Source organism: Pristis pectinata, chromosome 1 (assembly GCF_009764475.1).
Source record: "Pristis pectinata isolate sPriPec2 chromosome 1, sPriPec2.1.pri, whole genome shotgun sequence".
Taxonomy (NCBI): Eukaryota; Metazoa; Chordata; class Chondrichthyes; order Rhinopristiformes; family Pristidae; genus Pristis; species Pristis pectinata.
In genome coordinates this window covers 128216156-128238683 of record NC_067405.1, presented here as the reverse complement: position 1 = coordinate 128238683, position 22528 = coordinate 128216156, and the positions used below count along the sequence as shown (strand labels likewise).

The window sequence follows — 22528 nt, the reverse complement described above, 5'->3', positions numbered from 1 at the left end:
TGTACAATTTATTTTGTGACTGAGGATGAAGATTGTGAGGAATTAATCCTCAATTCCATGTGTTGGGAAACCACTTAGTCCTACACTGTTAGTTTGAGGTTACACCTTTAATTTGTCTTACTTCTTTGTGAGATAGGAACTCGATCAACCCATGTCAATGCCAGTTCTCAGAGCATACCCATTTGGTACCCAACTTTTGGTATACTATTTCCCATTCTATTAGCTATAATGGCTATGCTGTTTATATTTCTATGCATCTTAAAATTAGATTAAAAAAACTTTAATGGAGCCAATTTTGCACCATTAACAGGCGGATATATGCCATGCCTACCAGATTGTCCACCAACATGGTATTCCAGATGAGCGAATTATTGTCATGATGTATGATGACTTGGCCGAGAATGACGAGTAAGTGTGTTTTAAATTAAGAGTTGCAGGAATTTCATCTGTGAATGCACAGTGATTGAACAGCCTGTGTGTCTATTTTGCCTGCCCAACAGGAATCCTACAAGAGGTATTATTATTAATCGGCCCAATGGCACAGATGTATACAAAGGCGTGGTCAAGGATTATGTACAAGAGGTAATCATTTTGAACTATGCTTGAAGTCCTCCCTTGCATGTGTTGGGAAAACATTTAATCCTTCACAGTTAGTTTAAGGTTACATCTTTAATTTTTCATGATGCTAAATTAATTATTATTATATCAAAATGTCAGCATGTCTTCACACTTTAACAATAAAGCATACAAGCTATTTTCAGTGTCTCTCAAGGTTTAAAACTTTCATGGGAATGAAATTTAACTGTTGCAAGTTAAAAACAAAATGTTTGCAATTGAACGAGAACTTTTGTGGATTTTTCAAATAGTCATGCTATATCTTGCCTGCAGATAATGAGTTGAACAACCTCCCTAGGATGTGCACTGAACTTCTCTCCCTCATGGGAATGGTTTCGTCTCACTAGCTGTGTTCCTTCTGAGAATGGGCATCAGTACATCTGTGCACCAAGGCTTTATTACAAAAGACCATTCTTATTTCACCAAACTCATTTCTTTCATAAGGAATTTGTGTAATGTTCATCCTCTTGGATGTAATAGCACAGTATGGGCTCTTTGGCCCACGATGTTGTGCTGACCTATATAAACCTTCTCCACAATCAATCTAACCCTTCCCTTCTACACAGCCCATAACCTGCCATTTTTCTTTTTTAAGAAAATGCCTACCTCTGACACCTCCCCTGAACTTTCCTCCTCTAACCTTAAATGAATGTCCTCTGGTGTTGGCCATTGCTGCCCTGGGAAAAAGGTGCTGGCTGTCCACTCTATCTGTGCCTCTCATAATCTTGTACATGTCTATCAAGTCACTTCTCATCCCTCTACGCTCCAAAAAGAAAAGCCCTAGTTCGCTCAACCTTTCCTCTAAAGACATGTTCTCTAATCCAGGCAGCATCCTGGTAAATGTTCTCTGCACCCTCTCTAAAGCTTCTACATCCTTCCTATAATGAGGTGACCAGAACTGAACACAACGCTCCAAGTGTGGTCTAACCAGAGTTTTATAGAGCTGCGACATTACCTTGCGGCTCTTGAACTCAATACCCCAACCAAAGAAGGTCAGCATGCCATACACCACCTTAACCACCCTATCAACTTGCAGAGCAACTTTTGAAGGATCTATGGATGTGGACCCCAAGATCCCTCTGTTCCTCCACACTGCTAAGAATCCAGCCATTAACCTTGTACTCTCCCTTCGAGTACAATCTTCCAAAGTGTATGACTTCACATTTTTCCAGATTGAACTCCATCTGCCACTTCTCTGCCCAACTCTGTATCCTCTTGTATACTGCTGTAATCTACAACAACCTTCTACACTATCCACAACACCATCAACTTTCGTATCATCTACAAACTTACTAACCCACCTTTTCACTTCCTCAACCAAGTCATTTTATAAAAATCACAAAAAGCAGGGGTCCCAGAACAGTTCCCTGTGGAACATCACTGGTCACTGACCTCCAGGCAGAATACTCTCCATCTACTACCACCCTCTGCCTACTGTGGGAAAGCCCATTCTGAATCCACACAGCCAAGTTTCCATGGATCCCATGCCTCCTGACTTACTGGATGAGCCTACCATGGGGAACCTTGTCAAACGCCTTGCTAAAATCCATATACACCACATCCATTGCTCTACCCTCATCAATTGTTTTTGTCACCCCTTTGGGAAAAACTCAATTAGGCTCATGAGGCATGACCTGCCCCTCATAAAGCCATGCTTACTATCCCTAATAGGGCTATACTTCTTCAAATGCTCATAAATTCTGTCCCTAAGAATCCTCTCCAATAATTTGTCCACCATTGATGTAAGACTCACTGGTCTATAATTCCCAAGATTATCCCTATTCCCTTTCTTGCACAACATAGTAATATTCTCCTTGCCTAGCTGTGTCAGTCTTGGACTCTTTCTCACTTGTGGGTTGAAGACCACCTAAGCTGCCACTTAGAGTGATAGCATACTGTGCTGCTGATACTGTTTCTTTTCAGATGTGACATTAAACGTATGGTGTCTTCTTGCTCAGTTGAACCTAAGAGGATGGCTGGAGAGTGTATTGGCCAAAACATGTCTTCTAATCAACACCACCATGAGGGAATTTCATTTCTCTTTGAGTTCCTTGGATAAGTTCTCAGGCCTGTTTCTTAAAATAGTGAAACATCTTCACAGGTTGTGAAGGATCTTGGGTTATTGGAGGACAATGAAAATTGTCAAAATGAAGCAGGTTTGTAAGTTCATTCACTCATTTTATGTCTTTTGTATCTATCATTGGCATACAGAATGTGACCCCAGAATTATTTTTGGCCGTTCTCCGAGGAGACGAAAAAGCTGTAAAAGGCAAAGGTTCTGGCAAGGTTTTAAAAAGGTAAGGCCTTTAATTTTGTGTCCTTGATGTACAACTGGTTTACCACTACTTCATAGGACTGATTGCAGCATCTCCATTTCCAGTGGTGATCTTTCTATTAGCCATTATTTGTAAATAGATTTGACTCTATGTATAATAATGGTGGCATTGCTTTTTTTTTCTCCACGTTATTTCATATTTCCTTATAACCTTGAGGGAGGCCATTTAGTCCATCACATCTCTGCCAGCTCTGTAATTCAATCCTTTATTCCCCTTTCCCTTCCCCCTTATTTCCTGGTAAGCACTTCTTTCTAACGTGTCCACCAATTCCTGCTAACCACCTACACCAGGGTTAATTGGCAGTAACCAATTAATATTCCAGTGCACCTTTGGGAGGTGGGAGGAGAGCAGTGTAGCTAAGGAGAAAACACAGTCACAGGGAGAACATGCCAACTCCACACAGCACTATAGGATCAATCCCAGGTCATTGAATCTGTGAGATGGCAGCTATTGTGCCACTCTTGCTGTGCCAGATTAGACTTCTAGAACTGTTCATGTGATCTGTCATTCATGCAGCAGAAATGCAAAGTTTGGTGGAGTGTTACTTAAATATTAGCCCTGTGAATTCCTGCCTGCTGTATTTTACTGAATTATTAATTTGAATAAATACCTGTACACATCACTTGCATGTATTACCAAATAAACTACAGCAATAGGGCTATAAATATTTGGTATATTAATTGAATTTCACCTGCTGAGTAATCTATTACATTAAGAGGGACATTGTTGTACACTCCAATATATCCAGCCCAGGTCCTTCTTGTTTTGAAAAGGAAAAAGACAAGTGCTGCTAATGGGCAGCTGATTCATTACTATTTTATCTCCTAAGATAAATTTCACCACCAGCATGTTTTGAACAGTGCAGAAGTGCTATAACTAACTGAATCTTGAAACAATTCATTTATAACATAGTGGTTCACCAACTTGTTTTTATGTTACTTTCTCATTGTTGCATTTATTACAAGCTGGAACTAATATTTAGACAGGTTAAGTTTTGGAACTGTCTTTTCATAGAAGATGTGTATTTTGGCATTTGACCTCTTTTATAATTACTTCAATTAGGAAATAGAGTAAACCTTCAGTAATTCAGTACCCACAGAACTTTAGTGCTGTTGATCAGCAGATTTTCTGGACTGTTGGAAAGAACTCCTATTGACACCCCAAGTATTTTTAATTTCGTTTTTGTTTTAGATGTTACACAGTAGCATAATAAATTTTCCAGTGAACCAGGTGAGATTAATGGAAGAGTGGGAAATGGGCTGAGCCATCAGGATTTTTGAACAGTGGATTATTGGAATTTTTATTGTACATGGTAATTAACAAAATTGAAAGTCATCTTGAATAATTGAATGTAATCTTAATTCTTAGTCATATTAAGGATATTTGTTGTAATTTTGTCTATTTAAAACTCCCTTGCAAAAGTTGGATTCTACTTTGTGACTTGTCCTGATTTTTTTTTTAAGCTTTGAATTTGTTGCAGCTGTGCCTGTTGATCAGGTCTGATAGCTGACTTGAGGTTTTATTTTGTTTTGGCAGTGGCCCCAAAGATCACGTATTTGTTTATTTTGCTGATCACGGAGCAGATGGAATACTAGCATTTCCCAATGATGATGTGAGTAACTTTGCCTAAACTTCCACTTTATCAATTCCCTAGATGCACAAGTTAAAGGCATTCATCATATTCATTGTCCAAACTGTTCAAATTGCTGTTTAATCAAAAGAACTGACTCTCATTCAACCAAAATCTAAAAGATCACAATTCCTGCATGCCTATGGCATTCATCTTTTTAAACAAGAACGTATGTTTCATATTGGTGTGATCAGAAACTTGATATCTGTCTAGGTGGTGGAACCAAAGTTGGGCAGGGCTTTAAGTGGTTTAGCTAGACTTGTAAGGGATTGGAGGGGGAAAAAAATGGGGTTACTGGAAAAGAGTGAGGGAATGGGCCCGAATAGATTGATTTACAATGAGTGCCGTGGACTTAATGTGTGAAAAGGTTCCTTTTTCCCCTTAACAATTCTACCACAGGATTGTTTGTACTAAAATGCACAGTAGCAATTGTTACGAACCAGCAACAAAAGAAACGCACTGAGTCATGATTCAGTGTTTAAAAACTTTTATTAATCACTACTTATAATAATACAAAAAATAGAAGTAAAAATGTTAGTATGTTAGAATTCAAAAATGTTAAACCTTGAACATTGCCACACACACGAAGAGTTTAGTTTTTGGGGTTAAAGTCCCAAACTCCAAGTCCAGGAATGGTTCTTAAAGTTCAGTTCCGCAAGCCATAAGGTGAAACATGAGCAAATGTCACGAACCAGCAACAAAAGAAACACACTGAGCATGATTCAGTGTTTAAAAACTATTTTATTAATCACTACTTATGATAATATGTAAAATAAAAGCAAAAAGGTTAGTATGTTAGAATTCAAAAATGTTAAACCTCGAACGTTAACCCCAAAACTAAACTCGTCCTGTGTGTGTGTGTGTGTGACAAAGTCCAAAACTCCCAGTTCCAGAATGGTTCTTAAAGTTCAGTTCCGCAAGCCATAAGGTGAAACATGAGCAAGGGCTTCTTCAACAACCACCGTTGTCAGAAGATAAGACGTAGATGTAGAAAAACATAGAGAGAGTACATACGAAATCCAAATGTTCCACGATGGAACCCAAACGACACTTCAGGGTTTACTCGGTAGTGACTTCCTCACCCCGAAAAGCATCCGAATCGTGGTCGTCCACACAAATACCTGTTTCCCTCTACAGGTCAGCAACAAAGTGAACTCCACCGGATTACTTCCAACTTCCATACATGGATTTCAGTGGCAGACACAGTTATTGTTTCTCATCCATCGATAGAGAAAACAAGCAGGCTGGTGTCTCTCTCCCTTCTCTCTCTCTCTCCTTCTCCTTCTTCAACAACGTCATTACGTCCTTTATCTTCTATTGACGTAAGCACGCCCCACACACACATACACACACACACACACACTCTCTATCTTAAAGGGACTTTCACTGAGTCTGTAACACAAAGGCTTCTTCAACAACCACTGTTGTCTGAAGATAAGACGTAGATGTAGAGAACATAGGGAGAGTAATTACGAAATCCAAATGTTCCATGATGGAACCCAAACGACACTTCAGTGTTTACTCAGTAGTGACTTCCTCACCCCGAAAAGCATCCAAGTCGTGGTCGTCCACACAAATACCCGTTTCCTTCTACAGGTCAGCAACAAAGTGAACTCCACTGGATTACTTCCAATTCCCATACATGGATTTCAATGGCAGACACAGTTATTGTTTCTCATCCATTGATAGAGAAACTAGTGCGCGCACACACACACACACAGTATCTTAAAGGGACTTTCACCGAGTCCATAACAATGTATACACATGGATCTAGTTCAAAAATTCAGTTGCATTTAAATTTAGTGGAAAAGAACTTCAGAAAAGGAGTTCAGGGCCTATACTGTAACACCACAGGCTCTAGTGCATAAAGTAAATAAGTTTCTATCACCTGGTTATCTCGCATTTTGTATCTTCCTGTTCCAATTGTGATTTTTCACACATGCATATTTCTACACATTCTGTTTTCCTAATTTTGTTCTGGATTAATCTGTTTTGCTGCCTTCAAATGCAAAACAAAATAGCAAAATTGTTTGTTTTTCTATTTAAATTGTAAATAATAACCCCAGCTCATCTTGTGATATCACCTACATACATTTATGGCAGTGTTATTTTGTGCCACTGAATTTCTGTAATTATTCTATATCCTCATAAGCTGCTCTTTCCTTTAGAGTTTTCAATTGATCATATGGCTTGTATCAACTAGTCTTGTTGATGGAAATTATTTTTTTGTTTGCACTGATATGGGGAGAAGAGGAACATAACTTTTGTGTTAATACTTCTATGCCCTGTTCTAATTTTACCTCTGGTTTGGAGTCTTTAATTTGGTTTTGGTGTTAACAGCTTGTGTGTTCTTTTCAGCTTCAGGTGGCTGACCTGCAGAGGACCATCAGATACATGCACAAGCATAAGAAATATGCTAAGGTACTATCAGCTTCCAGAATTTCCCCAGGCCTAGAAGGCTGGGGAAAGGAATAGGTTAAAAGTTTGCCTTTTAAAGAAACCATGTGCTTCATATCAAGGTGAAGGGCTACATCCTAACATTTATCTGCCTATTGCTACTGGAGGAGAGAATTTATTTAAAAAAAAAAATTTGTATTTCCCTTTTAAAATCATGCTGCATCTCCTTCCACCAGTAAAACCAATAATGGAAATTTCAGAGTATAATTACATTAAGGTAAAAATAGAGCTCTAATGCGGCTTTAGAATGCTACTCTGGAGAAAGCAACATGATTCCTTGATGCCGGTGTAGTAAATGTGGTTTCCTGACAGTTGCAAAGGCATCAGAAGTGGCTGCAAGATTGTTCCATTGTGGGAGGGGGTGGGGGGAGCCATATTTTCCAACTGCTCAGCACTTTTGGATTTTGCACGGGAGTTTCTATGCATCTTGAAGTGACTTTTTTTTGTCGTGGCCATTATTTATTTTGTGCTGTATCTCCTGTGCAAGCTCCTTGTGCCTGAAAGAATATCTGAACCCTAGGAAAAAAGGGGGATGGGTGTGGTTGTTTACTACTTTGCTGGGAAAAATGCAAGAATACATTTGAGACCAAATATGTGGACATTTCCTCTTTTATTTCAAGCTACAGTTTCAGTATTTACTCAGTGTTTCTTGCATGTACAAACTGAGGCATACATTTCATCTCTTGAGTATCAACATTAATCTCTAGTTGGATCAGAGACAAAGGGAAAATAGTAATTGTTTTTGAACAAGTTTAAACATCCAGGTTTTCCTTTTGCTTATTAGTGATCTCTGCATGCTTTTTTTAAAAAATACTTTTAACAGTTATGGTTTAGTCAGCATTCAAAAACATTGTGTGATCTCTAATGGCTTCACCCACTGGGTTCTCCTGCTGACAACTTGTGATCCGTCCAATCCAGTTTAAGCATTGGGTTGAACTTTAACTATGTACCACTTCCTTTTACTTGGAATAAAGTGATGCAAAATAAATTAAAGCAAATGTTAGAATGAATCTGCCACATAGTATTGAGCACTTTATCAGCTGTGTGCTTATTTTTTTGGAAGCAGAATAAATTACACAGATGTTACTGTGTTATAAATTTAGTACTTGTGTCAATGATGCTATGGATACTTGTGTTCAGGATACTTTTATAAATAAGCTAACAGTTACTCCCTGTGCTATGGTTTAGTTCCTATTCTTTAACTGTGTTTTGTGTGTGTGTATGTTGCTTTCCAATTTAGTAATAGGTGGAGGCTTTGTCTTTCCTAAATTCCAGAGCAACATTTAATAAGATGTAATGGACCATGTTTGCTGTAGCTCATGTTAAATGGCCCATTTAAACTGCTTCCGCAGATGGTGTTTTACATTGAAGCTTGTGAATCAGGATCAATGATGGTGGACCTGCCAGAGGACATTAATGGTATGATGGTTATAGCATTTTATAACTTGCAGTCAAGGCAAAAGTTTAAAGTTCAAATCTTTGCCAAAAAGTTTTCCAAGGTTTTATGATCTTTGATTTGCCTTTTCAATGTATCTTTCCAAATATCTTTTATTTTGATGACCATTTGATCATGTTTAGAGCTATATTATTCTTTCCAAAACTTGATCATATGAATTTAGAAATAAAACATTATTCATGTACAGCTTTTATCACAGGCCTCTATAATACCCATGTTTTTGCTATAATCGCAATGTTGTAAACTTTGAAAATCAAACTGCAGATGCAGAAAATATGAAATAAGAATATTTAATACTGGAAATGCTCACCAGTTCAGGCAGCATCTGTGCAAAGAGGAACAGGACTGTTTCTGATTGGAGATCTTTCATTGGAACTGGGAAAATGAGGGGATAAATAGAAGTTGGACAGAGTGGGAGAAGCATGAACAGGACAAAGGGATCTATAATAAGGTGATGTTAGGCTGTAGAGAAAGAAAAAACAAAGGGACAAGCTGTGACAGGAAGCAGGGTGGGAGGATGTATAGCTGTGGGAGTATGTGGGCTTGTAATGGATGTTGGTTGTTGGCTGCTCCCTGAGATGGAGACAGAAAAATCCAGAAAGGAAGAGTCAAAAATAAACCATGTACAAATAAAAGCAGGGTAGAAATTACCAGTAAAAGTAATGACACTCTTAAGTTCTGTCAAGTGCACAAAGCAGTGCCAATACAGTAGCCAATGTATCAGGTAAAGAGTTCGGGAAGAGGACAGATAGGACTGAAACAAGAACTATTCCATGTATTCCACAGAAAGAAAAGTATAGATAGAGACCATGTGAGAACCCATTGCTATGCCTTTTATATTTTTGTTGTATGTGCCAGAGATTATTTTCTCACTGTCTTCTATTGAAAGCTGCTTATTTGCCAATAAGAGCTGAATTTGTGTATTACTCACTAATAATATTTTGGTGTTTTTCCTTTCCCTGGAATGAGTCAGTCTGCTTCCAGCTTTCATTTCTTAGGGTGGTTAAGAGCATGGTCCTATGGCGCAGAGTAGCTCAGAAACTTTGTGTACTCCCAGGAATGTTCCCGTAGGCCCTTTGTTCAATTTGCCATCCTTTTATTTTGTTTCATTTATGGTGACCTCCCCAATGCTAATATAGCAGTAAACTGATCTTCAGTCCTGCTTTGCCAATGAGCTGTCTTGTACTGCCCAGTACTTAATAAGGTGCAAGATTCTATAATCCAAAAATTCCATCTTCTGGCCATCAAGCTCCATTTTATTCAATTGGATTTTGAATCTTATTCCATCCAGAGAATTTGCTTGTCTCAATGTTTTCTTTTACAGTTCTGCCCATATTGTGCTCTTTTTAAAGTTGACTTTTCCAGTCCTGCAACTCTCTCAAACTGTGACCTCCAAATTTCTCTCAAGTTTACCACTTACACTCTGCCCTGCTTATATCCTAACTTCCCAAGGTATCAAGACCTACCTTCCTTATTTACAAATAGATACACAAACTTGGCCAGTGCTGCCTCTTCCAGCCTAGTGTGTTCTGGTAATTATCTTTAGTAATGTTTACCCCTTGACTATTGGTGATGAAGATTTCCAATGGCATGTAACTTTTTCTTCCTGTCTTTCCTCTTTTTGATCCATATTTTGTATTCCAAACTAATATTTAGTGACTATTTCTTCCCTGTGAAGTAACATGGCTATTTTCTACATTTCAAAGTTATTGTATAAATGGAGCTGATATTATCAACTCAAATTTTAGCAATAAATAATTTGTTGTTTGATTAATAGTGTCAACTTGCACTCTTGATGTCTTGTAAAGTGTACTGCTTGTCTAAAATCTTCCATCAATGTTCATCAGGGAAAAGAAACTTAACACTTCAAATTTGAGCACCATTCCCTGGAGTTTTATTCCCTAGTCCATTGAGCTCTACCTCTTTTTTTTAATTACAGTGTTTGCCACTACTGCTGCCAATCCAGAGGAATCTTCATATGCTTGTTATTATGATGAACTTAGACAGACCTATTTGGGTGATGTGTACAGTGTTGTGTGGATGGAAGACTCTGACCAGGTATGTAGGAAAACTTAAAAATAACTGTACTATTTGTGTGGTTGATTTTAGTTCCTTGTAATGTTAATCTTTCATGTAGTAGTAGTAGTCATCTCAACCATGTCCTCTGGTAGCTTGTTCCATATATGCACTGCCCTCTGTGTGAAGAAGTTGCCCCTCAGGTCCCTTTTAAATTTTTCCTCTCACACCTTAAACTTGTGCTGATTTGATATCCCCTTTCACTGGAGAAAAAGACTGTGTGTGCATTCACCCTACCTACACCCCGTCATGATTTTATACACCACTATAAGGTCACCCCTTCCCTCCTACGCTCCAAGGAAAAAATCCTAGCCTCTCCTTATAACTCAGGCCCTTGAGTCCTGGCAACATTCCTGTAAATCTTCCTTGTGTTTTTGTAAATCTCATGGTCAGGATCTTGGAATGAACACCAATTTGCTGGAATAGAAGGAACTAACCTAGTGTGATGTTTGAAAACTTAGATAATTAAATGACTCCAAATATCAATATTTGGTGGAGCCGCACTCAATGCAAATAACAGAGAAATGAAATTCATCTTGATATGAAAATTGAAGCTGCAGTGATGCACTGTCTCATTGCAAGGCCTTGTCTGAAAATATTCTGGTGGATGATTAGAGGATCCATTATAATTGGAACGTGGAGAAATTTGTTTGTAATAAATTGCCTTTTCATTGTAGCATTTTATTTAGGACTCGCAAATATTCATATTAAATTGCCTTGACTCAAAGTTTGTAAAATCAGTTGAATGTCTTAGTGTAACTGGTTGCTGTTTGTTGTTCTTTACGCCTGTAAATTTTTGGGATTCTGTTAGATACCAGAATTCTGCGTCACATCACTTATCCTAGGTGACTTTGAAGACTGATGATCTGACACGTATTTGTACATGGCGCTAATGCTGCAGAAGTTCGATTCACATTCCATTTACTTTTAAGGAGGACCTGAGAAAAGAATCATTGCATCGTCAATTCAGAATTGTAAAGAGCAGGACCAACACAAGCCACGTGCAAGAGTATGGAAATCTGGTAAGGATTTCACTTTGTGGTCTACAGTGATGGCATTGTTCCATCTCTTGGAAGAGGAGGCTAGAGAAGATGAGCATGTTGCTTTTGAACTAGTTACTTGGTTAAGAAGAGTTTGGTTTTAGTTTTCTTCCACTTGGCCCCACCACCCCTCCCCGCCATTACCCTTCTGTCTTCCTTCTTTTCAGTCAGCAGCTATGTTCTTATTGCACGTCTAAAATCAATATTATGACAATCTGTGCTCTTCCACAGGTGCACAGCTCTTTGAAGGATGGGGTTAGTGTAATGTCGGTGTAAATGGGTTCTCAATGATCAGCACGGACTTGGTGGGCCAAAAAGCCTGTTTCTGTGCACTGTGACTCTGTTCCATTCCTCCTTTCATCTTCCACTGCAAATGTAGAACTTTAAAATCCAGCTTAAGAAAATCCAGTTTCTGAGGTGAAGTATGTAATTTCTGTAAGAAGTTTCCAAAGATGATGATGTTGGGCCAACCCAGCCATTAGGTCTCCATTCCTAATTATTTGGCATCCCTTTCCAAAGCAGAAGCATTACTGAAATCCTCAAATGATCACTTCATTAAGGGGCAAGGTGAATTACTGTTATTCCTAAACCAACTGAGGAATGTAATTTGAAAGTGCCATATTATAAGCACTATAGAAGTCCTGCACCTTTTCTTTCTCACATTATTACTTTGTGCAAGGGGCAGCTTATTGAATTTAACCAGGTCCTACAAATAATTGCCATTGGCGTTTTTTGAGAAATAAATTGCATTAAACCTTGCCTGTTTCCCAATTTTTCTGTGGTGCTACCATGTTTCTTTAGAGGCAGAAGATCTAACAATGCAGCTTAAATCATCAGTTTAGATAATACACTTGTGTTACGTCCTTTGTAGGACTCTTTTCCCTAGAACACAGCAGGTTAGAGCTGGTGGTTCGGGGGAAATAATCAAAGTCTTTAAGATTATGGCAGGTTTATAGGAAAGCTGCAGCGAAGCTATTTCTACTCATAGATGCAACCAGAAGTAGGGGCCTATTAAATCCAGCAGGAAACTTCAGCAGAAACTTCTGCAGAGTGATTGGAATGGTACCACAAGAGCTATTGAGACAATGGTATTAACACATTTGAAGGAGAGCCCTTTAAACATCTGAAGAAAATAAGAACATGTTAATGAGCATTAGATGAAGGACAGTGGGATGAGACTTGTGCAGAGCATGGGTCAAATGGTTGCAGATGTCCTGTTAATAATTTGTATGTAATCATACTATTATATATCAATTGTACTCCTTTTGTCTGTGTGGATTAACTTTGGTTTTTAAAATGGACTGTGTGGCAAGCCCAGATGCTGTACCCCATTTGCATCTCTGACTGGCGCAGAGCTGTCAATATTTACTCTGGTTTTAAGTGTTATTTAGGAGCTTTCATGATGGGTTTGGGACTCTTGCCTTCTGACTCTGAGCATGTTGGCACGGAACAAAACTGTCATGGATGGGAGAGAAAATTGCTCATTAATGGTATTATTAGACAATGGATTGTTTAAAAATGTTCTTTTATTGTCCCCCAGACAGTTTCCCACATGAAACTGAATGCATTTCAGGGCTCAAAGAAGGGACCCCCCAAAATGGAGCCTCCAGTAGACATTGTAGATGCAGTGCCAAGCCCTGATGTTCTTCTCAGCATTCTTAAACGCAAGTATATGGCAACAAGTAACATTGAGGAGGCTCGGAAGCTTCTGACTCAGATTGGTGGGCATCTGGAGGTGAGCATTGTACACAATATTAATCCATTGCAGAACCACTTGTGCATTATTACCTTCCCAAATTAAGAGTTAGTGAATCCTTCTTGGTGTTCATAGTCTGGTGATGGTAATGCGATTAAAATTATTCTTTTGTATGCAATGAATAATAGTACTTCTCTATTAAACTGTTGATTTAATGATGGAATTTGCTTTGACTTTTGGTCATCAAATTGCCTGCAAGCTGCAGATCACGTGGTAGAAGGATCCATTTTCTGATCCTGGACTCACCATTGATTCTAGGGTGTTCCAGAAATAGCTGAGCCGATGCACTTTGTATTTGGTTCCTAAGCATTGCACCAGCTATTGTTAGTGTACCTAGTGTGGTCCAGTCATCCGAATGGGGTTGCTGATCTTAACTAAAAAGTAAGTTGAGGTAAGTTTTCTGTTTAGACTTGGGTTGAAATAATGGTAGTTTGTTGTGCTTTGAAATATTTTTTTTGTTTTAAAGATTTTTTTTAAAAGATCTTTTTCATGGCATGAGTTTTCAGAAGCCTATTTGAGCAGTCCATGGATGTGGCCTTAGTTCCTGATGCCTGACATCTCATCACCACTCATAAGCTACTGTGCCTCACTATCTGGCCAGTATGGGTAGTATCTGAGAGATGCAGGCCAGACTACACAATCTAGCTTGTGTCTAACTGCTTCTGTCTCTATAGATACTGCCTGATCTGCTGAGCATTTCCTACACTTTCAATCCTTATTTCTCAGTCAGTACCTAGTAAGCTGTTGGAAATCTCTTTGTATCATTAGTGAAGTTAATTGACCATACATAGTCATAGGCACAGAAACAAGCCTTTGGCCTACCAAGTCTATGGCAACCATGAAGTACCCATCTATACTAATCCCTTTTATGAGCACTTGGCCCATAGCTTTCTATATCTTGGCGACTGAAGTGCTCGTCCAGATACTCATCCAGTGTTGTGAGACTACCTGCCTCCACCACCCAGTCAGGTAATGCATTCCATATTTTAACCAGTCTGAGTAGAAAAAGTTCCTTCTCTAATCCCTTCCAAATTTCTTGCCCCTTTTTCTAAACCTATGCCCTCGAGTGTTAGATATCTCTGCTATGAGGAAAAGTTTCCTATAATCTACCCTTTCTGTGCCCCTCATAATTTTGCATAAGAATATCTGAACAGTCACTCCTACCCCCACCCCTTCGGCCTTCTCTGCCCCAAGGAAAACAAACCTGACCTGTTACTGAAATGCTCCATCCCAGACAATATCCTGATGAACTGGAGATGTAAGAGGTTGCAGGTGCTGGAATCCGGAGCAACACACAAACTGCTGGAGGAACCCAATGAGTCAAGCAGCATCTGCTGGAGTGGAAAGGAGTTGTCAAAACCCTGCAGCAGTCCTCCTCCTCCACCAATGCATCTGTTCTCTTGCAGAGAAAAAGGGTAATTCAGGAGTCTATGAAGAAGATTGTTTCCATTGTTACAGAATCTGAGGAACAAGCATCACGGATTCTAAATTCTCGAAGTCGTATCTATGATCACACATGCTATCAAGCTGCAAATTACCATTTCAAAACTCGCTGCTTCAACTGGCACACACCACTGGTAAATACCTAATTTAATTGAAAAATTACTTTTTAGAAAGAAACCTGCCACATGTTACTTTGCTTTATTGGGACACCAGTTGTGATCGAGGTTTTGAGATATCATTGTCATCAAAATGTAGCCACCAGAAATTCCTTTTCTTTGCTTGCTAATCTGTAGAGCAGCAGTAAAAAGATAGTGGGCTGGAACTTGCTGAGGTAACTTTGCACTGAACTGTTGGTGTCTATTATTTTAAAGTCAGTGCAAAAAATCCTGAGATTACTGGCAGTGATTCTCTGGGTTGCACTTGGAGCAATTATATGGCAAATCACCTGCTGACCTTGTGCCAGATGAGGCCATCAGCCAACCCCTTCGACTAGAGGAGAACAGCTGCAAGGGGTAAGAGGAGCATACAGGAACTTCCACTTTAGTTGAATGCATTGAGTGCACTTAAATGCCTTTTTAAGAGTTTTAAACTTTCTAATTAGGATATTTTAATTGACTCAGTGATTTTAAATTTTCTGAATGAAACCTGCCCATATGACTTTTACACTGTTGACCAAGTAGGGGCTGTGGCTAGGCCAATTATCTAAAGTTTTGCAGCCAGTATGTGGGTGGGACTTGCTCTATGCTCTGTCCTGTGTCATATAACTACATTACATTGCACAACCCTACCATTTTGGATAGTGACTGTTTTTGCAAGTGAATTAGTGTTTTTAGATTCAGGAAAGGTAAGGTCAACCACTTCCATTTAGCAGCTAGCAGGCAACAAGGTGTGGTCCAGCATAAACTAAATTTGCATTGGCTTGTGATATAGGAATCATATGAGACTGAGAGTCTCAAGTGGGTAACGTACTTAAACAAATGCACTCATGTGCTGATGCTTCTCATCTCTATTGTACTGTCAACTTCTAACAGTTCCCTCCTAGATATCACCAAAAAGGCATTCCCCATGTCTTCACTTGCACACTGACTGCTGTCTTGTTTGCTCATGGGGTTCCCTCATGGTACAGTGTTGTCTTGTCATCTGCTGCCAATCTGACAGTGGAATTTGCAGAATATGATCATGATTTTCTTGACCCCTATTTCCTTGGCTTGTGAATGGTAATTAATCGATGTGTATTGCTCAAAGCCTAATTATACTACTTGTCTGGAATGGAGTGTTAACCATGTACAACATCCTTGTAAATCTTTTCTGCACTCTTTCCAGCTTAATGGCACTCTTCCTATCACTAGGCAACCAGAACTGCACACAATATTCTAAATTGTTATTAATTTTTTTTGCAGAATGAGTATGCACTGAGACAACTTTATGCTTTAGTCAATCTTTGTGAAGAAGGTTTTTCAATAAACAGGTAAGGTTTTGTTTTGATTTGTATCAGTACATATTGTGTTATAGTCCAATGGTTTTCTTTTAAATGATTGGGAAAACCTTGTAACCAATAAATTAAATGAAAATATTCTTTGTTTTATTTGCAGTATTATAATAATGAAAGCAGGAAGTTAGAGAAAAATGTCCCTATGACTCAAGGCACCAATTTGTAGTGCAGTTGTCCACATAACACATTTGTTTCTGCATGCAAACATTTTCTGAGCATTCTCACTTTTCTTCTCATGCCCCATCCTGAACACTGGTCCCTCGTGTTTTTTTTTGATTTACCAATCCCTTATTTTAAGAATTTTATAAGAACTATTTGAACTAACTATTGTATCTCCTTTTACAGTATCCTTCAAGCCATGGATAAAGTATGCCTTGTGAGGAGTTAAAATGCACTGGACTGAATATACAGAAAATTTTATTCTTTTCTCATTTGGGACTGAGAATAATGGAACAGATTTGTTTAATTTACTGTGGAACAAAATCCTTAAATGTCTTGATTTTAATATTGCTTCCTTTCATACATCTTGATTTTCATACTATGTCAGTACAACAGTTTGCTCAGATTGCCTTACAGATGGAAAGCAATTTAACGTGAAATATGCACCTTGTAACCAAAGATGATTTTCCCTTTGGTTGTTTTTGTTTTGATAGTTGTAAGTGACTAGGATGAGGGGAAAGTACTAATTGCCATTGTATAATTCAACTATACTCAGAACTACATGTGTGTATAAAAACAATGAGTATAAATCACTGAAATGAGGAAAAACCTTTAGCATGTCCATTGAAAATATTTGAAATTTCAGGAGTGAAACTATTGACAATTGCACACATTCTTGCCTCTACCAGGATTATTAAATACAATTTTAATAAATTTACCTCTCCCACTTATTGCTGTCTTAATATAACATCCTTGTATTTATGAAAGTGCACTTCTTTTCATCTTGATGAACACTAATATTGACTCATGATATGCAAGGGAAAGCTATTGAAGTGGTTGAGAAAGTTACCCTGAGGAATTCCCAAAATGACTGGAGTTGTAATGATTGGCTGTCAACCACACTAACTACAACCCCCTGCCACTTGGGAGTTTTTGTTGAGCCCTGGTTGGGAAAGGCTGTTTGATTCCATTTTCTCAACCAAATGCTACCTTGATGGGAATTGACCTGCATCCATACTTGGAGTACTTTCTTTTTGAAACGGTTGGTGTGAAAGGTTCACGTGTATGGGGCTGTCAAGTGAGGAGGCTGGGCAATGTGATGTCATCTATGAGCTCTTGACATATAGTGGGGTGAAGTTAAGTTGAGGCTGGAAATGGGCAGTAATGGATCAGATCAATTATATTTGTAACCAGTTACTGATGTACTAATGCCTCTTTCATGACCCTGGGATGGAAAGCTTCCACCTGTATGTTATTAAGTAAGTGAATCATTGATAATCTTGCTGTCATGCCTTTCAATTATTGCTGATTTGTATTTCTCAATCTATGTACATTTTGTTACAATGCTTGACTCTGAATCAGATTTTACAAAAAAAAATTCCCATTTGTGTAGTAATAATACTGATTACCTGCTCAGAAGCTGATCTTGGAGAATTGTCTCTCCCACAATGTGTATCTGAAGGTCCCAAGCCTCCTGGACACTTGCTTTTTGTCTGCACAATTCCCTTGGGCTGATGGTGACACATTTGAGGCAAAATACTAAACTCTGTTATCATGCCACAAACAATGATAAATCAAGTCCTGCTGCTCATTGCCAGTTGAATGTGTTTCAACCTGGATCTCTTATGATCTTTTTGTCCTGCAAGTTTTCATTCACCCTTCCAAGATTATACTATTTCTATATCTGCCACTCATTTGAGTTCATACTTTCATTACATTGCTAACTAATGCTGGCATACTCCTTCCCCATCTATGATCTCTGATGGTGCTGAATCTTCCTTCCTCAGTCTGCTGCTGGCCTTCATTTGGTAGCCTCTAATTCTTAAGTTTGTGCATTCAATTCTCTTGCCTGAGACTTAACACAATTTAACTTTTTGTGATCAACTTTTTAAACTTCTTAAAAAGTTAAAGTGCACCAGTGAGGTATAGCTTCACTGTAGAAGGTGGAATCTTTACATGAAGTGTTTAAACCACAAGCTTCAACTGCTCCTTTGGGTGACATAAAAGATTCCAGTACACCGGTTCAAAGATTAGCATGGAGACCATCTGGCTCGATCTTTAATTATCCCTTCATTAAAATCAAAACAGATTGCCTGGTTGTTATCATGTTGTTTGTGTGAAATTGGTGCAAGGTTTCTACTTTGCAACTGGGACAGACTTCAAAAGTAATTTATTGTTTGTAAGACTTTGAGGCAAGATGAGATGCTATATGAATGCAAGTCTCACTTTATTCCCTCAGTGTTGGTCATCTCTACCTCAATTATTGGTGACACTCATTCTATCCCATCTCCCATCCTTTCAGCTAAGTGCCTTGCAATTTATTTCCTCTTATTATCTTTTGGATAGGCAGTTTCACATATTCAGTCTCCTGTGTTGAAATAGTTAAGTCTTTACCATTTACTCAGCTTTTCTTTATCTGGACTGGAAACTGTCAGCTTGTGTACAAATTTTCACTGTAATGGAAACTGGAAGTAATATCATTGCCAGCAGTTCTGTCAGGTTTTGCCTGATGTACAGGGGTGAGCAGGGTGAGTGTGTGTTGAATCAGGGGAGCCGTGACCTGGGTCCATATTTCCTTAACATTTTAGATAAGGATCAGAAATAGAGTAAGATGTGATATCATCATCTTTATGAGAATCATTGGAGAGGCTCCATTTTGTTTGCAGAGCATCTGTTTTGGGACTACAGGAAGAACAAGAATAAACTTCAAGCTACTATTTTACCTTTTAATCTCTGATGAAAATTGAACATCTGGTCCATTGATCTGCAAAATAAGCAATTCAGCTGTTGTCTTTACTGTTGTACCTGTAACTGAGGTTCAGTTTGGCAATGGGTGATTTCCAAGCACACAATGCAATTGAAACTTCAGTCTTCCATCACTTTCCATGGCTGCCTTTATGAAGGGGCAATCCAGCTGGTTGTGAAATAGTTAATAAGCACCCCCATCCTCTCACTCCACAATTTCCTGTTTGGTTTCCAAGAACCTTGACAATTAACCAATGTAAAAGCCCAAGCATTAAATTTCCATTACCTCAGGGTGGCTTAGATTTTCTGGTGATTGACTTCAGTGCAAATCATGTGATAGGTATGGGAATGTTTTGGTTTTGAGCTGCAGAAAGAATGTAGCATGGGATTTTCCCCGGAGCAAGAGGCAATTCTATGACAATTTGCATATTGTGTGATTATTCAACACTGAGGATTTTTAAATAAATTCACAATCCCTGCCTTTCTGAGAACAGGCTTCAGCAAAAGAATAATTTCTGCCACTTGTGTGTCTTGCAACATGAAATAGATGCACTGCAAGAGCCATCTGTTCTGTTACATTGAACATCTGTTTACTCGCCAGCACAGTTGTGAGGGAGTGTTGCTTAAACAAAGCACTTGGCACTTTTGCTGAAGAGAAGGGGAATTATTTCTTCATGTGTGAGCTTTTATCAGAATCATCATCTTCAGAGAAAGTAGACCACAAACTGCTAGAGATAGGTGCAGGGTCAGGTTGAGGGGAAAGGCAGTTGTAAAGCTGTTGTTCTCTTTGTATTAATGAATCTGACCTGCTCTAGATAGTTGCAAATGCTGTGGGGAAGCTGGTGAGACAGTGGAAGAAATTTAAATTATGGCTAGCTATTTTCAAATTATTTGGCAACAGGCCTCCTAATTTTACGTTCTGCTTGGGTGGCATTGTAAGGATCATAGGTAGAAGTACAAATTACAAAGAGGTATCAATAAAAATAAATTTCAATATACACAGATACAGTATGTCTTCTAATTTGGACCTACAAAGCAGATTGCAGAGCACTTCCCAAATGATGAAAAACTGGGATCTGTAGAGGTCCAAGAGAGTAAGAGCCCATGTACTTTGATCATTAAAGTATCATGAACAAATGCAGTCTTGCATAGCAGCTTGATGGCCTCAAGCCAGGTTCAGCCACCTGTCTAGTCTACAGGAGTCAAGCATGAGTGGAGACAGATCTTATGAAATTCAAACTCACCTTTGAGGGGAATGTGAGATGAAACAAAGTATATAGTAATTAATACTATTTAGTATTGTGTGTGGAACAGGAGGTAATGGGTCAATTATCATACCAGCAATTTGAAGAATGTTATGACGTGTAGAAAGCAGTGACATTTCATTCATGGCCCTCTCAATTATGCATTTTCAAAATGACAGCAGTGATCGTCCTCATAATTGGCATAAACAAAATAGAACACAGAAAAATAACACTGCAGATTAAATTCATAACTAATGCCAGAATTTATAATTCTTTTCATGGGATCTTTCAAGAAGAGGAACCCGGATTCCTTTAAGGTTTTCAGGCTATACCCAGGAACACTGAGTAACACCATAGGGAAAGGAAGCTGCTGAGCGGTGAGATTTGGAAGGAAGTGGTGATAAGAAGTTGAAACATTTAGACAGAGAAATGAAACTCGCTCAGTAGTAGCAAAGCTAATTTAGGCAGTGGTTGCAACTGATCAAGTCAATCTCAATCCAGCAGTGGAGACTTGCACTTTATAAGGAATGAAAAAAAAATTAACATTTTCAGATTCTCCACTGGTTTCAACATGTGTTCCTAACTACATCCCTGAGAAAACTAGGCTGAAAGATTAACAAATATTTTCTTGGACAGCCAGTTGGTTCTCCACAGTGTTTGCATAAAGAAACTTCAGGCATATGACCACCAGCTCAGACTCGGGGGAGAAAGGGAGAAGGGGTTCATTCAGATGGTCACTTAGTTAATAGAAGCTTTAATATTTTTATTGAAGTGCTGGATGGTTAAAATCACACAAGCATTGTAACAAAAGAGAAGTGAGAAGGTTGTATTTTTTCAACACAGTTTTATACAGGAATATCTTAGAGATTTTTGTTCTCTGAAATGTACAAAGAATTTGTATTATTCAGTGAGAGGGATGGGTAGTTGTGGAATGGTCCCTCATGGAATACTACTTAGTGATCACCACTAACATGCTACTTGGCAACTTTATTTAACTTTACACTCAGCTTGCTAAGAATAAATCTGTGCTATATTTAAACTTATAAAGTTTACATTTAAAGCTGTTATCTGGTATGTGCCAGCACCAAGAAATGTCACACAGAGAAAGGAGCAGTAGTAGGCCATTATTATGGAGTCATAAAGTCACACTTCATGGAAACAGGCCTTTCAGCCCAACTGGTCCATGCCAACCAAAATGCCCATCCAAGTTTGTCCCATTTGCCTGCATTAGGCCCATATCCTTCTAAACCTTTCCTATCCGTGTACCTGTCCAATTCTCTTTTAAAAGTTCTTATTGTACCGGCCTCAACAACTTCCTCTGGCAGCACATTCCATATACGTACCGCCCTCTGTATAACAAATTTGCTCCTCAAGTTCCTATTAAATCTTTCCCCTCTCAGCTTAAACCTATGCCCTCTAATTTTTCATTCTCCAACCCTGGTAAAAAGACTGAGTGCCTTCACCCCATCTCCGGCCCTCATGATTTTGTACATTTCTAGAAGATCGCATCTCAGTTTCCTACCCTCCAAGGAAAAAATGCCTAGCCTGTCCAACCTCCCCCTATAAAAACTCAGTCCCTCGAGTCCTGGCAGCATCCTTGTAATTATTTTCCTGCACTCTTTCTGGTTTAATAACATCTTTACTATAGCAGGGTGACCAAAACTGAACACAATGCTCTAAGTGCGGCCTCACCAGCGTCTTGTACAACTGCAACATAACATCCCAACTTCTATACTCAATGCTCTGACTGATAAAGGCCAATGAGCCAGAAGTCTTCTTCACGAACTTGTCTACCTGTAACTCCACTTTCAGGGAACCATGTACCTGAACTCAAAGATCCCTCTGTTCTACAGCACTCCCCAGGGCCCTACCATTTACTGTGAAAGTCCTACCTTGATTTGACTTCCCCAAATGCAATGCCTTGAACTTATCTGACTTAAAGGCACAACATTAGCCATTCTCCAGTATTCCGGCACCTCACCCGTGGCTAATGATGATGCAAGTATATCAGAATCAGGTCTATTATCATTGATATATATTGTGAAATTTGTTGTTTTGCGGCAGCAGTACAGTGCAAGA

The 22528-nt window shown here is 38.8% G+C and overlaps 1 protein-coding gene across 5 annotated transcripts in view; it reads left to right on the top strand.

Annotated features, from left to right (window-relative positions):
• lgmn (legumain) overlaps nt 1-18552 on the top strand; it is a 47652-nt gene extending 29100 nt beyond the window's left edge. For all 5 annotated transcript variants that reach the window (XM_052030457.1, XM_052030369.1, XM_052030546.1 and 2 more), the window contains 12 exons: nt 311-408; nt 501-582; nt 2827-2912; nt 4488-4563; nt 6940-7002; nt 8391-8457; nt 10434-10552; nt 11503-11592; nt 13151-13345; nt 14773-14943; nt 16210-16277; nt 16647-18552. In XM_052030457.1, the coding sequence (XP_051886417.1) occupies nt 311-408; nt 501-582; nt 2827-2912; nt 4488-4563; nt 6940-7002; nt 8391-8457; nt 10434-10552; nt 11503-11592; nt 13151-13345; nt 14773-14943; nt 16210-16277; nt 16647-16689 (1158 nt within the window). In that variant the 3' untranslated portion in view covers nt 16690-18552. The remainder of the gene's footprint in view (nt 1-310; nt 409-500; nt 583-2826; nt 2913-4487; nt 4564-6939; nt 7003-8390; nt 8458-10433; nt 10553-11502; nt 11593-13150; nt 13346-14772; nt 14944-16209; nt 16278-16646) is intronic.
• The last annotated feature ends 3976 nt before the right edge of the window (nt 18553-22528 follow it).